This window comes from Anser cygnoides, chromosome 13 (genome assembly GCF_040182565.1).
Source record: "Anser cygnoides isolate HZ-2024a breed goose chromosome 13, Taihu_goose_T2T_genome, whole genome shotgun sequence".
Classification (NCBI taxonomy): Eukaryota; Metazoa; Chordata; class Aves; order Anseriformes; family Anatidae; genus Anser; species Anser cygnoides.
Window position 1 is genome coordinate 2,934,210 of NC_089885.1, and position 22,801 is coordinate 2,957,010.

At 44.7% G+C, this 22,801-nt stretch overlaps 1 protein-coding gene and 2 long non-coding RNA genes across 10 annotated transcripts in view; 1 reads left to right on the forward strand and 2 right to left on the reverse strand.

Annotated features, from left to right (window-relative positions):
- Positions 1-51: 51 nt before the first annotated feature.
- On the reverse strand, positions 52-13,117 carry LOC125183576 (uncharacterized). The gene is made up of 2 exons (XR_007165830.2): positions 11,505-13,117; positions 52-4,390 (listed from the first exon to the last, which is right to left on the reverse strand). It is a non-coding gene; the product is annotated as an uncharacterized lncRNA (long non-coding RNA).
- A 136-nt stretch (positions 13,118-13,253) lies between these two features.
- Positions 13,254-22,801, forward strand: part of VBP1 (VHL binding protein 1) — a 39,311-nt gene continuing 29,763 nt past the window's right edge. For 5 of the 8 annotated variants that reach the window (XM_048070729.2, XM_048070722.2, XM_048070723.2 and 2 more), the window contains exons 1-5: positions 13,254-13,554; positions 20,276-20,418; positions 21,524-21,599; positions 22,407-22,509; positions 22,689-22,782. In XM_048070729.2, the coding sequence (XP_047926686.1) occupies positions 13,425-13,554; positions 20,276-20,418; positions 21,524-21,599; positions 22,407-22,509; positions 22,689-22,782 (546 nt within the window). In that variant the 5' untranslated portion in view covers positions 13,254-13,424. The remainder of the gene's footprint in view (positions 13,555-20,275; positions 20,419-21,523; positions 21,600-22,406; positions 22,510-22,688; positions 22,783-22,801) is intronic. The other 3 variants (XM_067004891.1, XM_048070728.2, XM_048070726.2) reach the window with 2 other exon arrangements.
- Positions 15,626-22,722, reverse strand: LOC106038553 (uncharacterized). The gene is made up of 2 exons (XR_001208684.3): positions 22,523-22,722; positions 15,626-15,898 (listed from the first exon to the last, which is right to left on the reverse strand). It is a non-coding gene; the product is annotated as an uncharacterized lncRNA (long non-coding RNA).

Below are 22,801 nucleotides of genomic sequence, written 5' to 3' on the forward strand. Positions count from 1 at the left end.
CGAAGCCAGAATATTTTTTGTTCAAATAAGAATAAACTTTTTGTGTTGTGCAAATGAAGCATTATACTTTTTTTTTTTTGTATTTGTAAATCTGTGGGGAAGCATTAAACAGTCATCTGTTACGAAGGAGTAAGTCATTGATAGAGCGGAGGGGCTCTCCCTTCCTGACGTTTCATTGTAATGTTGGTTGTATATATTTGCACATTAAACTGTGTATCTTTTTTTTCTAATAAATTAATATAAAACATAGCTGTGATCTTTATTTATTTTGATAAGCAAAGGGAAACCTCCCACATCTTTCATTTCATGCTTTCTCCATTTTTCAGCCATTATTAGGCTGTGACTTGTTCATATAAACTATTTGAATGTGAATTCAAACAAATCTGCAAACCGATGTCACACACCCGTGTGTCAGGAGATCATCTGCAGGTGCCTTGAGGAACAAGCAATGATGAAGCTGTGGCTGCATCCTCCTGGGATGTGGGTGAGTGGCTCCTGCTGCAGCCCAGGAGGAAGGGGCTGTGCTTTTGCTGCCCAAAGAAGGAGCCTCCAAACGCTAGTTTGCTCAGGAAATGCTCTGGGTTTGGATACAAAGACTGGTCGCTATTTCATCTGATCCTTTAATTGTCCTGTGCTGAGGAGCTTGGATGCTGTCAGTGCAATTTCCCCACTGAGCAGGTGAGGTGGGATCCTCCCAACACATGCGTCTTGGGATTTCACAAATGAAGCGAGGCAGTCCGTGGGAGCAGAGCTGCTAACAAGACAAGCGAGGTAGTTTGGGATGCCGTTTATTTATGGCTTTGGGCACAGTTACCTTCTGGGATGGGGGGGCTTCATGGTCCTGGTGGGACACCTGCTCCTCCTTGGGCACCTCCTAGCTCAGGGGCACCCCAAGCAGCTTGGACAGGGGCAGCCCAGCCTTGGGAACGTGCCTGCTGAGCTCCAAATCACACTCGGGGGTCAGCAGGTAATGGGACTGGAACGAGGTTATGGAAGGCTCAGGAAGCTCTCGGGCTTCTCGTCACTAAAGTACAAAGTACTTTAGGGATTTTTCAGGTGTGCTTGGAGGGGCAGGGACTTGCCCAGGCCCAGTGCCAGCAGCAAAAATCCTCTGGGTGTGTTGGGCCATAGCCCTGTCCTTCTGCCCCCAGTTAATGTGGGCTGCCTGCTGTGTTTTGATGGGTCTTAAGATCTGCATTTCCCCCAGACACCATCCAGAGCTCCTCTCCTAGTTGTTTTGGGCAGCCAGGGACTTGGCTGTACTGGTTACACGCTGACAGCCTTGGGTGTCAGCAGCAGCACCTCCAGCGCCTGGCAAGGAGCAGCGGGGCAGGGGCTCGGCCCCTTCCACCCTCTTGTAATGCCGGGCTTCCCTCGGGAGGCCCGGCTCTGCTGGTGGGCTCCTACTGAGGGTTTCAGAGCTTGATGTGTGACCTTCTCAACAGCGCAAGCCAGACCAAGAAAGGAAGCCCCCTAGAGAGGAGGTCTGAGCTGCTACCCTGCATAAAACCACCTATTCCAGGCTCCCGAGCCTCTGATTTAATTTCTTAAAGAAGCATTTGCTCCATAGGGAGCACTCTTTCAGCCTGCAAGCTACTTTTAAATAACTGCTGGGCAATTCCACTGAAGCTGGCAAATAAAGCTCCCAAAAAAGCACAGGGGCTTTCCAGCAGAAGGTGTACTTGGCTTTGGTGCATGTTTTATCTGTGAGGATGAGGCCATGAGCAGGATAGCGGGCAGGCTGTTTGCAGCACAAAAATAAGAGACGTCAGGGTTTTTAAGTTATTTTAAAAATAAAAAAATGGAAGATTCATCATTTCTTTGGCTTGACTTCCTCTGCAGTTAGTCAGAAATCATCAGGAAATGCCACCTAAGGAAATCCTTCCCCATCTGCATGCTCAGCAGAAGGAGCGCGTGCATGCGGAGGGGAAGGCGAGGGAGGTTTCTGTGTTCCCAGGCGAAGAGCTGCGTGACCCTGCAGGGACGGCTCGAGAGCAAGCCGCTGACTGGCGCACAAAGCAAAAAGGACAGGGAAACAAAGGAAAGATGGACGGGGAGATGAGCAGCAGAGATGGGCGAGGGTTTGGAGCAAAGAGAAGAGCAGCTGTGGACATGGAGTTTGATTCCTGTAGATGAGATGCTGCACAGAAAAGGCTATGTAGGTGAACAACCCCAAATTCAGTTTTACAGGCTAGGACAAAGTCTAGATCTTTCCTAATTTCCTTATGGAGAAAAGGACCTGTATTGCATTATTCTGTAGCAGTGATTAAAATGTGGTGGGGTTTTGTTGTTTGTTTGTTTTAAGCTCCATTTTGCGTTACCTTGAGCTCCCTGGCTTGTGCAGACCCAGCCTTCAGAGCTCACCTTCAGGGGCTCTTTGGCATGCAGGACAGCAGACCCCAACCCATGCCTGTAGGCCCCCAAGCCGCTGCAATACAGATTTGCTATCAGAAAAGCAATATCCCCCATGAACAGCCAGAAAAGTATTAAAAACTTGATTTCCCCGGTAACTCTGCCGCTCACACCTCTGCCGAGTGGAGTATCTGGGCAGAAGGCGCTGGCACAGAGACCTCAGTGAGTGGGGCAGCAGCGATGTGGTCAGAACGTCAGCCCGGCGTTGAGCAACCTGTTTGTCAAACACCGGCCCAGCCGCTTCCTGGGGCGCTGCCCGCTTCCCCTCATGCAAGCTGTCCCAGTACAAAGGGCCAAGGTCGGGGCAGGCGGGGAGGAAGGCAGCCAGAGAAGCTCCCGGTCCTGGAGCGAGGCCGTGCCGGGCAAAAGCGAGCCCTGGTGGGACTGTGAACACACAGCCTCGGGAAGTGCCAAGGGACGCACGGGAAGCTGGCAGCAGGGCCTGCCTGCGGCTGAGCCTCCTTTTCAGCCCCCAAAACCTTTGGGGGAAGTCTTAGATTTTTAACTGTCATTTGGAGTAACTTTCATGGAAGTCTCCAAACAGATCTTATGGCTCTGCTAAGAACTGGATGCTGGTTTTAAGCTAAGTGAACATGGTGCTGTTGCCAGAGATGGTATATAGTCAGGGAGGGTGCTGGTGGAAGATGGCGTTTGGCAGGATTCCTCGGTCTGCTCGTGCTCACAAGCAGCAGAGGGACGTGTGACCAGCAGCAGTGCCTGCAGCCCGGCCCAAAATGCACCGGGCAAATCCTTAGACCTCAAGTAAAAGCAATTCCTTTGGATTTCTTTTTGCAAAACAGCATTTTTCATCAGTGTTGCCTACAGGATTAACTGCAGTTGTCTGTTTGGGTTTGCCAGCAGCGGGTGCCAACGTAGCAGCTGCTGTGCCAGGATGGGAACAGTGGCACAGACCCTGCAGCTGTACAACCAGCAGTTCAGCTGCTGCCATTCCCTCACACCTCCAGCAGGACAAAGGTGTGTGCACCAGGTGAGCTGGGAGCACGGGTCAGCCTCGGTCCAAACTCCCCTCCTGCAGTGCCCGGGCTCCCCTGTCCCAGGAGACAGCAGCATCTCGCTGTGCCATGGTGCTGCACTTGCATGTGTGGTCCATACAGCATCGACGTGCTCTGCGATGTGCCGTGGCCACCTGCTCCAAGCCACTGGTGTCCCCGTTCTGCCTGCCGAGCTGTCCTCCCTGCTGTGCATTTCTGTAGGGGATTAATTCCCAGGACTTTTCCTCTTCTCCCGCTGGAGCTGCAGCAGCTGTGCAGGCTCCCATCCAGGGAACACCACCAGTTTGGGATGCAGGAGGCTTCGTAGTCCCTGTTCTTGTTATCTTTACCACTCTCCCACTCTCACTTCTAGGCAGGCAGACAAATGTCCACGTTAATGATATTGTTTTCACCCTGTGGCATATGGGCTTTTGCGGTCTTTGGGCTGTTTGCAAAACACCCAGAGCAGGACACAGCACCCAGCACAGCTAATCCGGGGCTGCAGCTGGTCCCTTGACCTGCCCTGGCACAGCGGTGGGTGGCGCGGCCGTGTGGGGCAGCCCGACCCGTGGCGCTGCAGCGGGTGCTTCTGCCCCGCCGCAGCCCTGCTTCCCTCCCAGCCGCCGCCCCGGAGGAGAAAGCAAGAGTTTTTCCTTCGTGAGCTGTGATGTTCCTTGTTTTCAGGGGTGAGGACACCTGTAAAATCCCAGATGGAAATAAGCCGCCAAACCGGTGAAGAGCAGGCAGGCCACGGGGTTCACGTGCGGGCTGGAGAGGAGCAGGACAAGCTGCCCGAGATGTTGTCAGAAGCGGAGTGTTACTGGGGGTTGCCAGGATTCAGTTCTCATTTCCACTGATTATTGTTATAGGCAGAAGAGGAACTGCTCCATGGTGGAAAAACAGGGTTGTGAGTGCGGTGTGAAGTTCAAGGGTGAAGGGACGGCAAGGCGTAGGGTGAGAGGTGGTGTTTGACAGGTACAATGGAGCTGGAGAAAACAGAGAGCAGCTTTCAGCACACAAACGTCTCTGCTGTTGTCTGCACGTGCCACCAACCCGGACAACTCTAGTACTGCAGGAGAAAACAGGAGCCAAAGCAACTGCAATGTGAAATCCCATCCCTAACTGGCCATCTAAGAGGTAAAGTAATAACACCATCTAAGAGGTAAAGTAATAACACCATAAACAGCTAATGAAAGCCTTAATTTTAACTTATCACAATGACAGGCAACATAAAAACATACTTGCTGAGAGTGAGACATGTATGGGCCGGGCCTGTTAACACGTATGGGTTTCAGAGTTTGGAAACGTGCATGAAAAGCAGTCACAGGGATTTTAGCGGCCAGGTCAAAGTGGCCTGCAGTGCCACGGTGCTCGCTCAGCACCCCCAGCACGCCTGTGCCCAAATGGCAGAAAAAAAGAAGGTGTGATGGAAGAAGCATCAATCTGCAACTGAGAGGCAGGCCACGGAATGAATTAAACCCTGCGAAAAGCCTTCGTGGGAGGCCATGCCTTACAGGACATGAATACACCACTCCTCAGTCAATGTTTCTCTCTCACGTGGATCCCCTGGTGCTTCATACGGTGTGAGCTCCCATTAGGCTGTTCCTGGGGTTAGGATGTTCACAAGTTCGGTCTGTCAGTCCCGAGACAAACCCCTAGCAAGTTATTTACTAGTTTATTTAATTGTCCTGCGGCCATGGTGCTGCTTGCTGGATCCAGCATTTTCCCATAAAACAGACAGAAGGAAGAGCCGGCTCAGGCCCCCTCCCCACCACGAGCACCCCCTGTCCTCCCCAGGTGCTCCCAGCAGGGTTAATTTTATGTTATATAAAAAAAATCCATCTCCTGGACGGTTTTGAATCCACTGCATTCCAATGGCATTGAATTAGTTCTTGTTTCACTTGCAAGGACAGGGAATTAAAATAAGCATCTCGGTTTCAAACACTTGTAACTCACTCCTATTTACTTCTACTTCCACTTCTTGCTTTCAGGATCAGCTTTTCAAAGGTTTGTGAGCACCTAGTAACACAGGGAGCTGCCTCGAGGGCATGCACAAGTGCCTGAACTTGTTTATCCGTGACCTTTTTATTTTTTTGACAGTCAAGATAAAAGATCTGTGCTGGTTTGCCCTTATCTTCTGTGCTCCTGCACACTGAAGGAATTTTATACATTACAAGACGGAAGATTTTCCTTTATACACTTCTGCATCTTTGTCCCTCTGAATTCAAGCTTAGCTAAATGCCTCGTATTTAGCCGTTATTTTTCACTCCCATTCATTTATTTGGTACACAAATAATGCCCGCTGGACTGTAATTTCCAGGACTGCTTTAAGCTGATTTTAATGCAAGATTGTTTGTTATTGTCAGGTTTATATGTGTCTGAAAGCTACACTGCTGGTTCCTTCCTCTGTTGTCATGGTGGCAGCCCCACAATCCAATCAGTGCCCCAGCCCGAAATCCTTCTTTTGTAAAGCAGGTCCTCTCCTCTTCCTCGGTGGGGATGGGAACATCTCCGATCCTCTTTGGTCCAGTACAACAATTTGTGTAATTTTATTAGCTGATGAGTTTAGCTGTCCTTGTTCTCCGCGGTTATTAAGTTAAAATAATTGGTGTTAGAGCAGAAGAATGGCTGTGCTTGTCCTGACCAAGGCTCCTCCAAGCAAGGTCAGAAAGCAAACACCAAATCAAGAACCCACCAAAAATCTACAGATGGCTTTAAATGGCATTTCTGCCCCTTTGTCTCGTGCTCTGAGACACAACCTCAGTCATTCTGCTCTGACTTTTCCAAACCACGGTGTCGGGCTGGCTGCAGGCTGAGGGGATTGCAAGGCTCCCACTCTCCTGCTTGGAAAGGTTCCCAAAAGTTCACTAATTATGGCCAAATCAGCCCCAGACGTATGGCTGCAGCACCTGCGCTTACGTGACGCTGTTGGCTAAGCTCCCCAAAAAGCCTCTTGCAGAGAAGCACCCTGAAACAAGTGCCAAGGTGATGGGAAGAGAATGGGTGAAGCCGTTCCTTGGTCAGCTGTCAGCCTGAGACTTCTGCAGTGCCTGGAGGAGGGCTAGAAAGCCACTTGCTCAGATACCAATTAATTACACTTTATTAGGTGTCAGGTAATGTGGGCAGCACCTGTCATGATCAGAACTGCTCACGTGTACGCACGCACATACAGGCTTCTGGCCAGCCAACAGCTCATCCTGGGGGAGCCCCAAAGTCGAACCTGTGCTCTGGACCCCTACTGTTACACGAGGACTCATCTTTCAGCCTAAACTTCAGATCCTGAATTTCCGTGAGATTCCTCCTGCTTTTCTGAACCGACGAGCCATTATTAAATTCATAATGTAACAGACCAAACTGGAACAGTTAAAGTAATTCTATTACAGTGTTTACTTTGTGTTGTGGCATTCATTTTATCCTTTAAAAAACACTGAATTGCAATGTCAAGAGGTCAAAGAAAGGGTCATAACTCCAGATTGTTCTTTCCTTTCCGTTCTTGCTTTTCTCCTTTCTGTAGACAAAGTCAGCGATTTAAAAGCTGAAACTTCAACAGCAGCTTGGATTTCCCCGCAGGTGTCAGGGCCGCTCTGGGTGCTGCAGCTGGCTGGAGTAGCAGAGGTATCCCCTTAGAAGAGCTCCAAACTCCCCCTGGGATTGCTCACAGCCACTCAGGTGGTGTCTCTTGATGGCAAGCTTTTCAATGAAGACAAGCTTTAGCTTTCCGACCGTGCACCTGATTTTGGAAGCAGCTTTCTTTCGGACTTTAGAGAAACACACATATCCGAGGTGTTGAAACTGCTTTCTGTTGCATTTCCAAGAAGCACACTTCATAGAGCTTTCCTCACGGCGCTCCCAGCCCCATCCTTTTTTTCCTAAGAGCAAATTTCCTCCAACCAATCTCTCTCTTGCCATTTTCAGGCCACATTTGTTTGCCAGTCTGTATGTTTCAGTAACTTCATTGATGTCAGTGAAACAGAGGTAAGTGGATCTGTTCCAGGTTTACATAAAAGTAAGCAAGCTCCATTTAAAAAGGAGCTTTTATGATTTACTTGCCCAGCAAACTTTTCTCTTCTCTTTCATCCATCTCTTTTATGATTCCTCTTTGTGCACCACTTGTGTCCTTCCACACAGAAAGTGAGCTGGGAATTGCACTCTTTGGCACTGATCTTCCTTTGCATCTTCACCTTTCTCCTTGTTTCATTACTCTTACACTACATTTTTCTTTTAAATTATTCTCTGTAAGAGCTGCTTATTCAGGCCTGTCTCTCCCTGGAATTCTCTCTGATCCTTCACTAAAAAAAACAACTCAGACATAAAAATGAGTCTGAGTTTCAGCCAGGCAATGAAAACTTCCAATGACAGACTCTTGATCTGATCTCTTGGTATTTTGCAGTCATGCAAGATTTGGATGAATTTAGCCATAAAGAGTCCCAGTTATGTAGCTAAACGTCTTATCCACATTTTACAATACAGATGGAGGGAAATGAAGACCTTTAAAAAAAGACTGGCAGAATATCGCACCCACAAATCCAAGTTGGACAAAAGCGTGATATTTTTTTTCTTTCATGTCTCTGCTAAGGGAAGAATTAATCTACTAGCAGGTTAAGGTTCTCATTTTGGCTTTAGACTTTTTCACACAATGCTCATGTCTCATTTCTCTCCTGGAGACCTTTGAATCCAGCAGCCAATAGTAACTAAACCTAGCAGCAGTAAAGGTCCCACAGACACTCTGCTTTTGCAAAGTTTGTGGAAAACAGGCAGCCAAGCAGCAAGGCCTACTAGTGTCTCTACAGAGAGACTGGCTGTGGCAGGAATTCTCCCCTTATCGGCTATCGGAGTGCTCAGGCAGGAAACCAGCATGGAGCCCCCATGGCAGCAACGAGGAAACCAGGCCCTGCTACTTCTGAGGCTCACAGAGTTGCATTTCCTTCCCTTGTGGGCAGGAGTGACAGCAACTCATTTTTCAGACACTTAAGTGTCAGACTTAAGTGTCTGAATCTGTGTGAGAAGCAACTTTACTTACAGCTTACACTTCTGCTAGGATGCCTTGCTGCCCTCCAGGAAAGAAGCTAACTGCAAGTCTTCAGTTCTCTCAGACTTAAATTGGGATTGAACAACTCTCATTAAATGTAGCGTGTCACACCTTTGAGATCAGAATCACACTATTTACAAAAAATATGTGGTAGGCATTTTTATCTCACCTGTATGTAGCAAAACAGCAGGCACCGGTAAGGTGGGTTCTGTCATAGCTTGGATTCCATGCTGCTGAGCAGATGGTATTTATTGTCAAAACTACTGCTAATCTGTTTGCATTCTCCAGGCTGTAGGTGCAGCCAGCCTGAAGCACGTTCACTACTCATTACTGAAATATTCATTTTCCCAGAAAGCCATCTGTGTCATTCGGTCATGGCAGAAGTCCAGAAATGTCCCATTCTCTCCACCACCACCACCTCCCCCAAACTGTTTATTTGCTGTCAGATCTGGACTATGTTTCCTGTCTCCTTTCTGCAGAAGCCCTCATCACTTGGGCTGCAGTAAGCACAGGGCAGCAAAATGAATGAATTATATCATTTCCAGTTTTTCATCCTCACAAATACGAATCTGAGAGTCTAAAGGTGCAAGAAGCGTGGCTAAGAAAGAAGATTTGCTAACAGAGCAACCTGAACTGAATTATATCATGTACTGCTTTCACATTAAAGGGGGTAAGGCGAGAGAGAGAGGAAAGGAGCATTATAGAGGTACCAATTTGGTGTAAAAACAAGAGCTGCCAGCTATTTCACGTAAAGCGCGCTGTCCTTCTGGCTGCAGCCTGCCAGAAGCACAGGTGCAGAAACAAGCAGGCCAGCTCGAAGGGCTCCTGCAGAAACACACTCTGCAGAGCTGCTAAGAGGAATAATATCTGCCCTAAAAACATTGATACTTCCTTGTCTCCTCGGGACTAATGATGCATTCAGCACAGGCGAGCTGAGGAGAGGTGGGTAAGGTATTGCTTCTTATTTACGTACCTCCCAATTAAATTTCTATGCAACAATTTGCATAGCTAATTGTGCATCATTCATAGTGCCATGGCACAGCCCTCTGTAAATATGCCTGCAATTTAGGATGATGAATGCGCCTTGTCATCCACCTTAGGGGGTGGTAACTGAGACTTCTTCCTTATCTGATGTGAAGGGTGTAGAATTTCACCCAGACGCACCTGTTACTAACAAAATAAAGTTCTGTGTTGCATCAGAAATGTAGATGTGTATCTCAAGGTGCATGGTTGACAGCCTGGATTAGCTCGTCACTGATTTCTTCCCCTTCATACTAACATAAATCCCCTTTTTGCCTGTAGGCCCTTCGAACTGCAGGACGTAAGAGGTGTTTGATGGCAGGGTGCAACATCCCAGAGAAATGCAGGGGTGAACTTGAACCAAGTCCCTACAAATTATTTCTATTATTTCTTCTTTATCAAGCACTTCTGTATAATATTAAGTATTTTAACACATATCTAGGAATAGATGCACTTGGAAAAAACGCAAATGGTTCTGGTTTCCTTATAAATGTATAAGCAGCAAGTACCTCATTTCCTCATACATATAAATTGTGTTGCATAGCAGAATAATTTCAGTATCGAAGAAGAAGCAGCTTCTGAGAAATGTTTTACCTGCTTTACAGATATTTATAACGATTCTTTCCCAAGTACACTGACTGTGTGCTAATACCTCTGATTTTCCTTCTGGACAGACACCTTGGTCTTCTTGACCACACTATTTCCAAGAATCTTACAAGAACAACAACATAGATGACTTTTATCCTTTTGTTGAAGGTTGCTGAAATTCACCAACAGATCCATAAGATATCAGGTGTCTCTGATGGCTATTAGCCATCTTGCCTACCTAAGTTTTGCTCCTTCTGGAAAATGTGAGTAACACCATATTGACAATGGATATGAATAACAGAGGTTGCCCCCAGTAGCTGGTGAGTCTCCTTCCCTGGAGATCTCCAGTGCTGTTCTGAATGGGACCTGAGCAACCTGATCCACCATTGAGACCAGACCTGCTTTTAGGTCAGGCTGAAATACATGATCCCCAGCGGTCCTTCCCAAACCAGATTTTCCTATGATCCTATGACCATGGCAGATGCACCTGTAATATGTTTTATGATTTGGAATAATTCTTTTGAGTAACCTATCTCCCCGTAATCTGTCATCTGGAATAGGAATCATGCAGGCACTCAGTTTAATTAATGAATTAAACTGGCAGAAGGCATGTTTATAAAGCAATCCGCTGAGGTGGCCTCAATACAATAAAAAAAAAAAAAAACATGCCAGTGTTTCCTATCGGTTTGCTTCTAGGTTTCACAGATTGTTTGTTGTGATAGCCTGGGCAGAAGTTCATGCTGAAGGGCATGATCTTCAGTCACCCAAGTTGTGCGCAAGGTGGACTGAATTTGGAGCGAGCTTAACGGCCTGAATAAAGACAGAAATTTGAACTCATATTTGGGCCTGACCAGTAAACCCAGTGCAGACAGATATAGCTGCCTAGCCAATGGGACACACTGAACTCTGACACTTTTGTGAAATTTTGGCTTTTTGAAATAGAACAATATAGGAAATTCCCTGTTGGGGATGAAGGTAGTGCTGAATAGTTGTTGTGCTTCAGCTCACACCCTCACTTATTTCGAAATAGCTTCCCTGTTTAGACAAGCCCTAAGAGACTGAGACATTTATAATGAGTATTTAATCTTTCCATCTCTTTTCTTACTGTTTTGATGTTTCCTCAGGCTTTGAAGCTTCAAAATTATTTTTCCAGAAACTATGAGTCTTAAGGCAAAAATAAGGCAACTAGAAACTGACTGCTGCCAGCAGGAATAAAAAGTTTATAAGCTTTTTCTCCACAGGAAATGTTCATGATCTTCATTAGCAGTGACCACGTTTTAATGCATTAATGCCCTTAGGGTTATAGAAATGCTTCATTCACAACTTTATCCACCCTGGATCATAGGACCGCTAATATTTCTACGGTGGCATCATGCCTTTCAACAGGATCTTTATTGCATGCATGTTTTGAAGGACAAATGGCTACACGTTTTTCAGATAAAATCAGGTCTGAAGACACTCACCGAGAATGCAGCACCTGAGGCAGTGGTCTCTTCCGAAGTTTTCCTGTGCAGTTGAGTACTGAATGAGTCCTCACCAGGGCCTCAAGGCATGACGGAAAAATAATTAATGATTCGCAGCAGCAGCAAAACTTCCTCATTGTCATTCAGGGAAATACTGTCTTTGGAAACCATAATGCTAGAATAACAATCACGTCACAACAGCCATTTGGAGGGCTGTGTGGAGCAGCACAGAATATAAGAAGTAAGCATTTGCTTTTCGTGGTGGGGATGGATGTCCTTTTCAGGCTGGAATCATAAATCAGAATTATTTTTACCTCAGTTTCCCTGTGATGTCCAGTTTGAAGTAATGTGCTATCACTTTATTGATACTCTTGAACTCTATTGCAGAAAACACCTCTCCTCACTCTGCTACATGTTCAAAAGGGAAATTCCTCATCTTGGTCTGGAAACTCAAACATACTTTCACAGAAGGCAAAGCGTGTGTGGTCACCAAACAGGCAAAGGAGCAAATCCCAAGTCAGATGTTTTCTCCAGAAATGCTTTTTGCTCTCTCTTCTTACTCCAGGAAGAGATGCCATTTATGTGGATGAGAAGAGATGATGGCTTCTTAAAGAATATTTTGAAAATCAAGCTGAGCTGACCCATTTGAGCGAGCCAGATCCCAAACAGGACTATTGATTTCCTGGTGTAGAGCAGCTCTCCTCAGGAGAAGACCTTGCTCATTTCTCTCATGCTGTGTAAATCTCTGCCGTATTTGTAGCCAACTAATGAGTTGGTATGAAAACAGCCAGGACAGCAGGATCAAGGGAATCACTTGTGAGCGACTGAGCCTACCAGTGTTAGGCTGTTTGTTTAAGTCTGCTGGCGAGGTGTCATTAACATTTGATTGATGATTGTTCGAAGTATTTTGCTGGTAACAGTCCAGCTGTAACAGGCTGGTGGCCGCATGACAGAAACCACTGCCACGCTTGGCAAAAGCTAAGCACGCTCTTGCTCACTTTCAGGAAAATAGCAAACAAATGAGCTCCCACACAGTGAACTACCACTCCTCACCCCAGTTTTGGCTGCACCCCTCACCCAGTTCTTGTCCTGCCCAGTTCTTTGCTGTACTTTAAGTAAACAATGTCCTCAATATTGGGTCAATGCCCGCCACATGGGAGCAGGCCCCAGGGTCACCTCCTGTCAGGCTCCTCAGTGGCCCTGGGGTGGGTGCATGGCCGAAGGATGGGGACTCGGTGTCAGACACTGGATGTGCCATCGGCTCTACGAGATGGGCCGTGTTTCATCCTGTTATGGATCTGCTTGTGCAGATAAATCCAGCAAGGGACAAGTTTTTTGAGGAGCACTTAATCCGACAGCATGAGGTGATACTGTACGGTACTTTTACACCCCCACGATCCCGCAGGAGCCAATGTCACCGCCCAAGACAAACTGAGACTACCCGGCCCACAAAAACCTGTGGTGAAAAAGTGCTATTAAATCATTTCTTCCACCGCTTCGACGGTGCTTCTCCTCAGCCGGGCACAGGAGGGTCGCCTCGCTCCGCGCGCAGCCCCTGGGCAGTCACTGCCGCAGGGGACACCTCGGGCTACGGCTACGGCTGCGGTGCGTGCATACGTGGTACGGAGAAACCGAGCCGGCTCCTCAATCCCCGCACAACCCCGGGGGGCCGGCGGGGAGGGCCGCGAGGCTGTGGCAGGGCTCCGGCCGCCTCCCGGGGCGGAGCGGGGCGGCCTCTCGGTCACCTGACGGCTCCGCCGCCGCCATTTTGTCGGGGAGTGGAAATGTGAAAGGGGAAGGCGCGGCGCAGCCCGGGCCGGCTGCTTTCCTCCTCCTCCTCATCCTCCTCCTCCTCCTCATCGTCCCCGGCCGTCTTCCTCGCCGTCGTCCTTCCCCGGGGGAGGCAGCGGGAGCCCCGCCATGTCGGGGCAGTCGCTCACCGACCGCATCGCGGCGGCGCAGCACAGCGTCACCGGCTCGGCCGTCGCGAAAGCCGTCTGCAAGGCGACGACCCACGAGGTGATGGGCCCCAAGAAGAAGCACCTGGACTGTGAGTAGGGGCCGTGTCGGTAGCCACGGCTTCCCCCAGCTCGCCTCCACGTGGGAGCTGCGAGCCCCGGCCGAGCCGCGGGGCGATATTTGGGCGGCAGCAGCCCCTCTGCCCCCTGAGAGCTTCCCAACTCCCGAGCCCTGCACCCGGGGAAAGGCGGTTCATGTGGTAGGGGATCTGTCTGAGACAGAAGTCAGGCATCCGGTGGTGCTGTCGGGCACTTTTGTGTGCCTCTGGTGGGATGCAGCTGCCTCTAGCCTGTCCTGAAATACAGTTGTCTTGGGGCTGTGCTGGAAGGCTGGAGGTGAGGATGGGAGAAGGTCGATTGCATCTTCCCTAAAGGACAGCGCCTTGTTGCTGGTGTATGTCAACTGAGTATGTTGAAACTCCTTTTTTTATATACCAAAAGATGCCGGAAGCTGCCCCCGCTATCTGCAGAATTATCAGTGGTGTTGCTTTGTTTCAGTTTTTAATAACTGCATAGCACTTGAAGTTGTTCTTTGCTCAATTGTGCAATGAATGCTGCAAACATTGTGTAGTACCTCCATGCACCTTCTATGAAAAGCAAACTAAGTGTGTGCCTTTACACTAGGGAGAGCAAAGGTGAGGCGAAGCTGGTTACTGCTCCCTTCAGAGTTCGGGAACCAGGCTGGTGGCTTTGTGGGACTCCTTCCAGCTGATGGTACCATGGAGAGTCTGCTGTTCAGGCTCTCAGAAAAAGCATATTCTGTTAATTGTTGAGGACAGTTTGGCTCTTTGGTGCTGTGGCACTCATCTGTTGAAATAGACATCTTGCATGAAAGCCTTTGACACAGATCAAATAGATAAACCAAGTATATTTCTTATTGATCTGGATGCGTGGAAGCCGGTTGCAGTAGTAAATATTGCAGCTACTGGGTTGAAGTTGAAAGCCTTCAAGCTGGGTAATTGATGATTCTTTTCATTATACCGTTATGTTACCTTGTTTCATTTTCTGCCTGAGGTAGAACAACTTTGAGGTAACCCTTATGTCCAGAAATGGCAACATGACAGGAAGCCAGAAATCGGTGACAGTTTGCTCAATAGTTTGAAAGTTTCTCAAGCTGAGAAGAGGTAGTGTGTTGTTCGAAACTGATGTCATTCACTTCGCAAAGTAAGAAAATGGACATCTGGAAAAACAGTATCTTGAGAATAGGATACAGTGGCATTGTGAGTGTCGTATTCCTTTGAATATCTCTTGATAGAAATCTGTTCAGAGTTGTCAGTATCCTTGAAGGTTCTTACATCCCAAATGAGTTCTGTGTTTTGGTGTCAGTTGTTTTCTATCATTCTTTTGTCTAAAAAAAAATAAAAAGCTTGTTGTGCTGACTGTAGCTCTGGAGTACAGGAGGACTGTGGTGGGGTGGAAGAAGAAGATGTGAAATGTGGTACCATGAATACCTTTGCAAACAGCTTTAAAAAAAATAAATCCCAGTAAATATTCTTCAGTCTTCATTCAGCATATGCATGTGCTGCTTTTCAAACATCTGCAAGCCTACGTATTGCACTTAAATTTTTTTTACTTGTACATCTGTAAGCAAAACTTAGTTGTATTGAACGTAAGCAGATGAGATACAAGTTTAAATACTGTTATCTCTGGAACAATCACACAGCGTAGTTTCAAAGACACAGTGCAAGTAGTTTTCAAAGTACAATATGAAATAAAACATAGCTTGGACTTAATGCAAAACACTGCCAGTTGCACCTTGGTCCCTGCATGTGCATGTCATTAAAAATGTATGCCATCTGGTATTACTTGTAATTGCTGCTCAAAAAAAAAAGTTCACCAAGAACACGTTTTGAGAGTTGACAGTTGTATTGAGGATCACGGAGGAGTATCAGTCTCTGGACTCGATTCAGATAATTTCTTAAAGTCCCCTTATTGCTAAACTTCCTTAGCAAGGGAGACTTTAATATTACAGTATGGGTATAAGCAGGAAGATGTTATGCATACAATATGTAAGCTAGTATTTGGAGCCTCGGGTCTTGCCTAGCTGCTGGGTGGTATAGTTATTTTTCTTAAAGAGAAAAAAAAAAAAGAACCTAAGCAATGTCAATGGGGATACTTAATGTATTTTTTTTCTTTTAAAGTAGGTCGCAGTGTTCTAGATAAGTCAGCAGATCTATTTCTGTAGTATTTTGTAATATTTCAGGATAAAATAAAATGTTACACAGTGGTTGTTCTTTTTCCTCAGTGAAGCTCTTGAAGCCTTGTGTTTTCTTCCCCATGTTTTTGGCTGTCTCGCTTTGCCTCAGCCTCCTGAATTTGGGTTGCAGTGGAGTGGGGCTTGGTGCTTCTTTTGGTGACATCTCTCTTCCCGGCTAACTGTGGAAAAAACATTTTAAAAATACATAACTTAAAGCTGTAGCCAAGCTGGACCAAAATTTAGAAAGCACAAACCCTAAAGTGAATTGTATATTAAACTTGTAAATGAACACAGTAAAACTGCAGTTTTTTTCTCTCTTTATACCTTGTACACGGTCCTCTTAAGAAGCAGATGGGAGGGGAAAGTGGTTAATGTTGCTCATCAAGACTTAAGACTGCTGTACATGTACAGGCTTTAGAAGTCTTGTAAGAAGTGATAATTTAGGTACTTCAAAATTGTATTATGTAACAAAATTGGGCTATTAAGCCTTTCACTTCAGGTGAAAGTTGAGGGTTCCACCAAGCCATTAGGGATTCAAATGTTGCCAGTAATGTCACATTGTGACTGTCACAGGTCAGGGATGTTTTGTATCTGCCCATTCTTTTGGCAGCTGGAGCTCATGACTGGCTGGCAAATGCTGATGCAGTTTGGCTCTTAGAGATATGTCCCTTGTGATACCGCACGGAGACATACGCCCAGGCAGTAAGGTGCCAGTCTTTAATTTGAAACTCTCTAGTCCTTTGTGAAGCTGTTCAATTTGACTCAAACAACAAAATGAAAACACCAATAGAAATACCTGAGTTAATGTTAGAATCTGTAAATGCTGTATTTTATTTTTTTTTTAAATGTAGCAATTGCTTAAAACTTTTTATAAAGGCTTTTTGAAAACTTTTTATCTTGTAACCTTGTTTAGTGGGGGAATGGGACAGAATACCTGAATTAATGTTGCTTCTAGCAACTGTAATTCTAAGACAGTTCAGATTTAGCTACCATGTAAAAGAAATTTAGGTTGCTATCAGATCTTCACTGTAAGAATACATGGACATAAACACGTCTATTAATCAGGTGATATCCCTTAATCCTCCAGCTGGAATTGTGACATTCCCTAGACTGCATTGAGAAAGTCTGCTCAGGTGTTCCTTCTGGTTTTACTTCACAGTGTAACTTCCAAAAAAGTCATTTTTTTAAAGACTGCTGGGTTAAGACAATTGGTCTTAATTCTTATATCTGCCTGTCTTAGAGCTGTTTCTCTCCCGTGATGGAAGGGAAGAAATATGGGAATATTCAGCAATTGTGGTTGCCTTAACTCCTGTATTACAGGTGTCTTGCAAGAATTATTTCTGAATGAAGAAAATGATTACTTTCTTGTTGCTTTAGTGTTGAAAAGTATGTTGGTTTTTGTCAGTGCCTGGCTGAGGAATTTCCAGCAAACTGATTTTTATATCTGGATTTACACATGCTGCTCTCTGAAGAGCTGTGTGGTTTCACAGATGATGTGCCAGTATTTCAGATGAACTGTCAAAGAAAAATCCTTAGTGCTCTTCTAGGCAGTAAGGTTTCCACAGATGATCTAGGCTGCTTGAAATCCCCTGCAGTGCTCTTCTGGTTTAAAGCTGATTGAGTTTATTTTATTTTTCCTGTGTGATGTTAACAAGTTTCTAAATTGTATCCTAGAAATTGCACCAGGGTTTCATTTGCAGTGGAAGAGATTCCTCTGTGTGACTGGCAAAATGTTTTGAGTTAGAAAGTGTTTATATAAGTGGTGCTATAAGAGAGCGAGCGTCGCTTGCCCTACAACACCTTTCATCCCATTCAAGGCAGGTTTTGCAGCCAACATCCCTATTACGGTTGCCCAGCTGTCAGTCTCTCAGGTGCATGCGTTCCTTTGTGTTTCCAGATGTAGGGTGTTAATAGTCTTTTCCTCCTTTACTGCCAGCTTTAACAAATCCATGCATTTTGTTTTTTATGTAGGGATCCTACTGCAGCCTTTAAAAAACAAAACAAAAAAAGACATTTTTGCTTTTTTTGTTAAAGATTTTGAATGCTGGAATTCAAATGTGGGATTAGCCCTTAATAATATTGTTACTAATTGTGTGTTGTTTTTTCTTTCTTAAAACAACAAAAAAAGACAAATACAGGCAGGAAATCTCCCAGGTGTTCAGCATCATCTTAGCCTTAGCTGAGGGCAGGTGACAAGATTGCATGAAACAAAAATCTCTCTAGTAAAATACCCCAGAGATGAGCCTGGCTGCTGTTTCTCTCTGAGAGCAGAAAGTTGTTTTTAGCTTGGATCTTCCTTTACGGTTCTACTTATTAAATAATAAGCACTCTTAATGTTCACTATATCATCAGAGAAAAAATTGACTTGCTTCGTGGTCATGGGAAGGAGAAGAACTTTATGTGGAAATGCTGCTTTCAGCAGGCTATCTGTGTGGTCTTTGACCTCAGCAGTTTAATGGAATGCTTTTAACTGTTACCTATTAGTAGTTACAGATACTGCTCAGCGTCCTTCGTGGTGTTTTTTTGGTGGTGGTGGATTTTTATTTTTTTTATTATTTTTTTTTGTAAACTGAGAAGAGGAATTACAACTTGTAAGAGTTCTGCAACATTTTTTGCTGGTTACAATCCAGTTGTATGAAAATACTGAGCTAAAGCTAACAGCAGTGTCTTGATAATGCTTATAAAATGAATGGATTCAGGAAGACTTATTTGTCCTAATGTGCTCTGACAGAATTACGTAGAAATGTTATAACAAAGTTCTCATTCAGTGGATGAGACTATTGAATTAAAATTCAGGTTTTTGTCTATGTATAAATTTTCAAATTGGATCTTGCTTCATTATATGGAACAATAATTGTCTATGGACAGTTTGGGCTTCAAGAGATCTTAAAATATGACTTACTTTGACACAGCATCTGAGGATGGTACAGCCATAAGTGGTGAGAGGCATCTGTAAAATGACTCTTTGAGGTTCTTCGTATTTGTACAGTGACATATTTTACTAAACAATCCGATTTTGATGTATAGCTTGCCTCAGGCTCCTTTTCAGGGCTCTTCTATCTGTACAGTTATTTTGGTGGTTTTGCCTGTTATTATTAGGGATGAAAGTTTTCATCCCAGCTTGAGTGTTTTGTATGTATTTGGAAACTTCTGATGTTGGAGTGACATCAGTAAGGTTATTAGTGTCTTCAAGTATCTTATTGAAGCAGAAAGCTGCCTAAAACTCTTAATAGACAGAGATTCTGAAAGTAGAATTACTCAAAGTATCCATTAGTGATCCTTAATTATAGGACTTTAAAATATGCTCTTATTAAACAGGTTCCTAATTAAGTTACATCTGTAATATATTCACTGCAGTAGAGCAGATAAAAAGATGAAATGCAATATTTCTATCGCATAATCTGTCCTAAACTATCTCAATACGTGAACTTCCAAGTTTGTTCAAGTTGCTGTTGATAATGTCATTGGTCCTCTGCATGGTGCTAACAGCGTGACAGCGAAGCTGGTGGTGCTGGCACCTGGGTGCTGGGTTTGCTGCCTGGCTTCTCAAGCACCTGCCCCTCTTCAGGTACTTGCAGAGAAAAACCAGAGGCAGCAATGCTGAGCTCCAGCCAGTGGGCTGCTCCCAGACTTGGCTTGAAGAAGAAGCCACAAAGGAAGCTTTTCAAAGTAGATGTTTGTTGTGCTGGCCTTGCCCAGTCCTTGAGGCGTGCTTTGATCACACCTGAGCCAAAGTTAGCTCAAAGAGAATAAATCAAGTGTGCATGTCTCGAGGGGTTTAGAATAGTCCTGCTCGCAGTTCTCTGTGCAGCGAGTGCCTTTGTTTCTTCCCTTGGTGTCTGCTGGAGCCTGCTCTGGTTTTGTACCAGCACTCAGACAGTGGCTTGAAGCTCTCTGACCTCCCGAGTTAATGTTTTACTGCTGAGTTTATGATCAGTCTCTGACACAAAGAGCTTTTTTGATGCAAAAGCTTGAAATCTGCCATGATCCACCACAGTACACTCAGCAGGTTGGTGATTAGGTCACTTGAGCTGAGTGGAGAGGTGTGTAGCGCAGGCTCGTGCCCATAAATCTGCCGGGGAAGAGGCTTAGCACAGGTTTGCAGCATCTCGTTTGCTCTCAGGTGTCAGTATTCAGGCTTGGACCTGAGCTCTAGGTACTTGCTGCTTGCTGATCTTGTGGGCTGCAGCTGTCTCAGCTTTTCTGCTCTTGTCTCTCTTTCATTTTGGTTAGATTGAACGACTCCAGGCGCTGGGTATTCAGTGTGTCTGCACTGGCTTTTGGATGGTACTTTGGGCCTAGAGCTTCTGCTGGGGCAGGTTATAAGCTGTTGGAACTCCATAAAACTGTTGAAATGCCTTTGACTTTATAATCAGTGTTTTACAGTAAAATTTAATGAGTTTGAGCAGGGAATGTAAAACAGCTCAATTATTTCTTAAAGAACTGAAGTTAAATCTTCCAATATGAATTATCCTGTTGCTTAGTGTTTTTTCACATGGATAATCTTCTTTGAGCATGCAACTAATGCTTTAATTTTTGTTTCTTCTTTAATTTAGATCTAATACAGTGCACAAATGAAATGAATGTGAATATTCCACAGCTGGCAGACACACTCTTTGAGAGAACTGCAAACAGTAGCTGGGTTGTAGTGTTCAAAGCTCTAATTACAACACACCACCTCATGATGTATGGAAACGAGGTAAGACGTGATTAGTTCTGTAAAGGCCTACTTAACAGTGTTTTTTAACCTGTTTCAACAGATGACAGGCTGAAATTAGGGGATAATCTGAAGTAAAATTCACTGCTTGGAATTCACTAGGTAATCCAAATATAAAGCTAAACTAAATGCTGTAAATCAGTATGTATATTTTAGTCTCTACTTCCAGTACTGTTCATATTGAAACTTGAAAGAAAGAAAAGCTGACGTGAGACCATAGAAAAAATTCTGAGCATAGAGTCCCAGGTTACCGGTCAGCATGTGTTTGCCCATGCAGCAGTTTGTGTTGGGAAAGACGTGAATTTCTGTTTGTACCAAAACTGCTCCTTAGCTTTGAAAGGATGCATCCAGGGATTCAGATCAAAGGTGTAACAAGTCTCATAGGCCATACTGATTGTAATCCTCGTTTATGGATTCAAGCATATTTAAAGAAGTTAAAAAATACAGAAGTCACAATCGTAGAACCGTAGAAATCGTAGAATCGTAGAATATGGGAAAAGTGGAAAGAGAAACTTTTAAAACTACTTCACTATCTGAATGTGTTGTTTCTTACTCTAGTATTATTTGTTGAGCCAGCTATTATTCGTCAAAACTTAAATGTTATTTACTCAGATCAGCACAACTGTAAGTCTGAATTATACCATTCCCCAGTGCTGCTGTTCACCAGGGTTCTAGAATTACTGTTGTTGCTAATTAAACTTTGTAACTAAGCTGGTCCCTGACTTTTACAGCAGCAGTGGATGCGTGGAAGCTCAGATAACTTAAGTGGAGCTTGCATTTTCCAGCTTCTCTGTTCTAAACTACAAAGTTAACCTAAACAGCTCCCTCTAGGATTGCTAGTCTTGCTCATGGGCAGCAGTGACTTTTTATTTAAAGCCTCACTTTTGCCAGATACGCAACTTTGTATTTTGATGCTTTGTTCATCGGTAGTTTCAAGGGTTTTTTTGTGAATTCTTTAAAGTAATTTCTATTGTTGGCAGAGGTGATTAGAAACAGTTACAAGCTAAGTGTAGTTTTCTTGTAATATGCATAAGTGTGTTGGCTCTCTCAACAAAAGTTAGATTCTCAACTTTTTCTTCACCAACAGCGCTTTATCCAGTATCTTGCATCGCGAAACACATTGTTCCATCTAAATAACTACCTGGACAAAAGTGCCATGCAGGGTAAGGATTTTTCACTGAAGGAAAAAATTCTACTGCTTTTTTGCTCTGTGATTATTAGTGCCTGTGTCAGTGCGCTCTGGGAGACAAGTGACATTTAAATGAAAGAGTATTATGATTTGTATTGCATCAGGCACCAAAGAATGTCCGACCAAGAACTTAGACACGAGAAGGTGAGATTGGGTTACCTAGCTGAGTAGAAATTTACCTGCAATGTATGTGTTGTGCTTACAGAGCTGTCAATTTGAAGTAGTAAACACTTGCACTGCATAGAGAAACCTGATGATTGTTAGCATGCTGATCTATTTCTGAATTATATTTTAGTGTCTCAGGAGTAAATATGAACTGCTAAGGTGCATGGAATGCACTGTATAGATAGCAGGGACTCCCTCAAGTCTCTGAGAGACATTTTGGTTATTTGCCAGTGTTAGAAAGCATTAAGTCTTTGTGTGGTGTGAGGCATTGCAGATGAGCTACCAAAGACTTTGGCATTTTACTAGGAATATATTTTCAGTCTGCTTTCTAGAACATCACAATAAGAGCTGCTTGGTTCTTGCCTTATATTTTTTGTTGTAGGCATGTATTCTGATAAGTGCAATGAAGGCTTTTCTAATTTTAGCAAGTTGGGAAGAAGCTGTAACACTACACTGCAAAGAGAAAATAGTGAATCTTAAGACCCTGGATTGTGCCTGTGAAGTGCTGCTCTTACGCAAGTTGATACAAAATGGATTAGTAGAATAGTTCTTGAAAAGGACTTGAAGGAAACTGTTCCTCTTCAAAATATCTAATCTATATATTCTTAACTTTTAGGCTACGATATGTCTACCTTCATTAGGCGATATAGCAGATACTTGAATGAAAAAGCACTTTCATATAGACTTGTAGCAGTTGACTTCACCAAAATGAAAAGAGGGTAAGACACTTACTGCTTCTTTTGCCTGGTCTTTCATATGGGCAGGGGGAAGTACCAGCTGTTCTCGAGCTTATCATGGGTTGGTGCTCCTTTTGACCCCTTGAGGCAGTATAGTAGTGTTGAAACAGCATAATGTGCTGAGGTGTCTTGGTAACCTGTAAACGTCTTCTGCCCTGCAGGATAGATGGAGTGATGAGAACCATGAATGCTGAAAAGCTTCTGAAAACCCTTCCAATCATACAGAGCCAGCTTGATGCACTCCTTGATTTTGATGTAAGTACTTTAAGCTCAT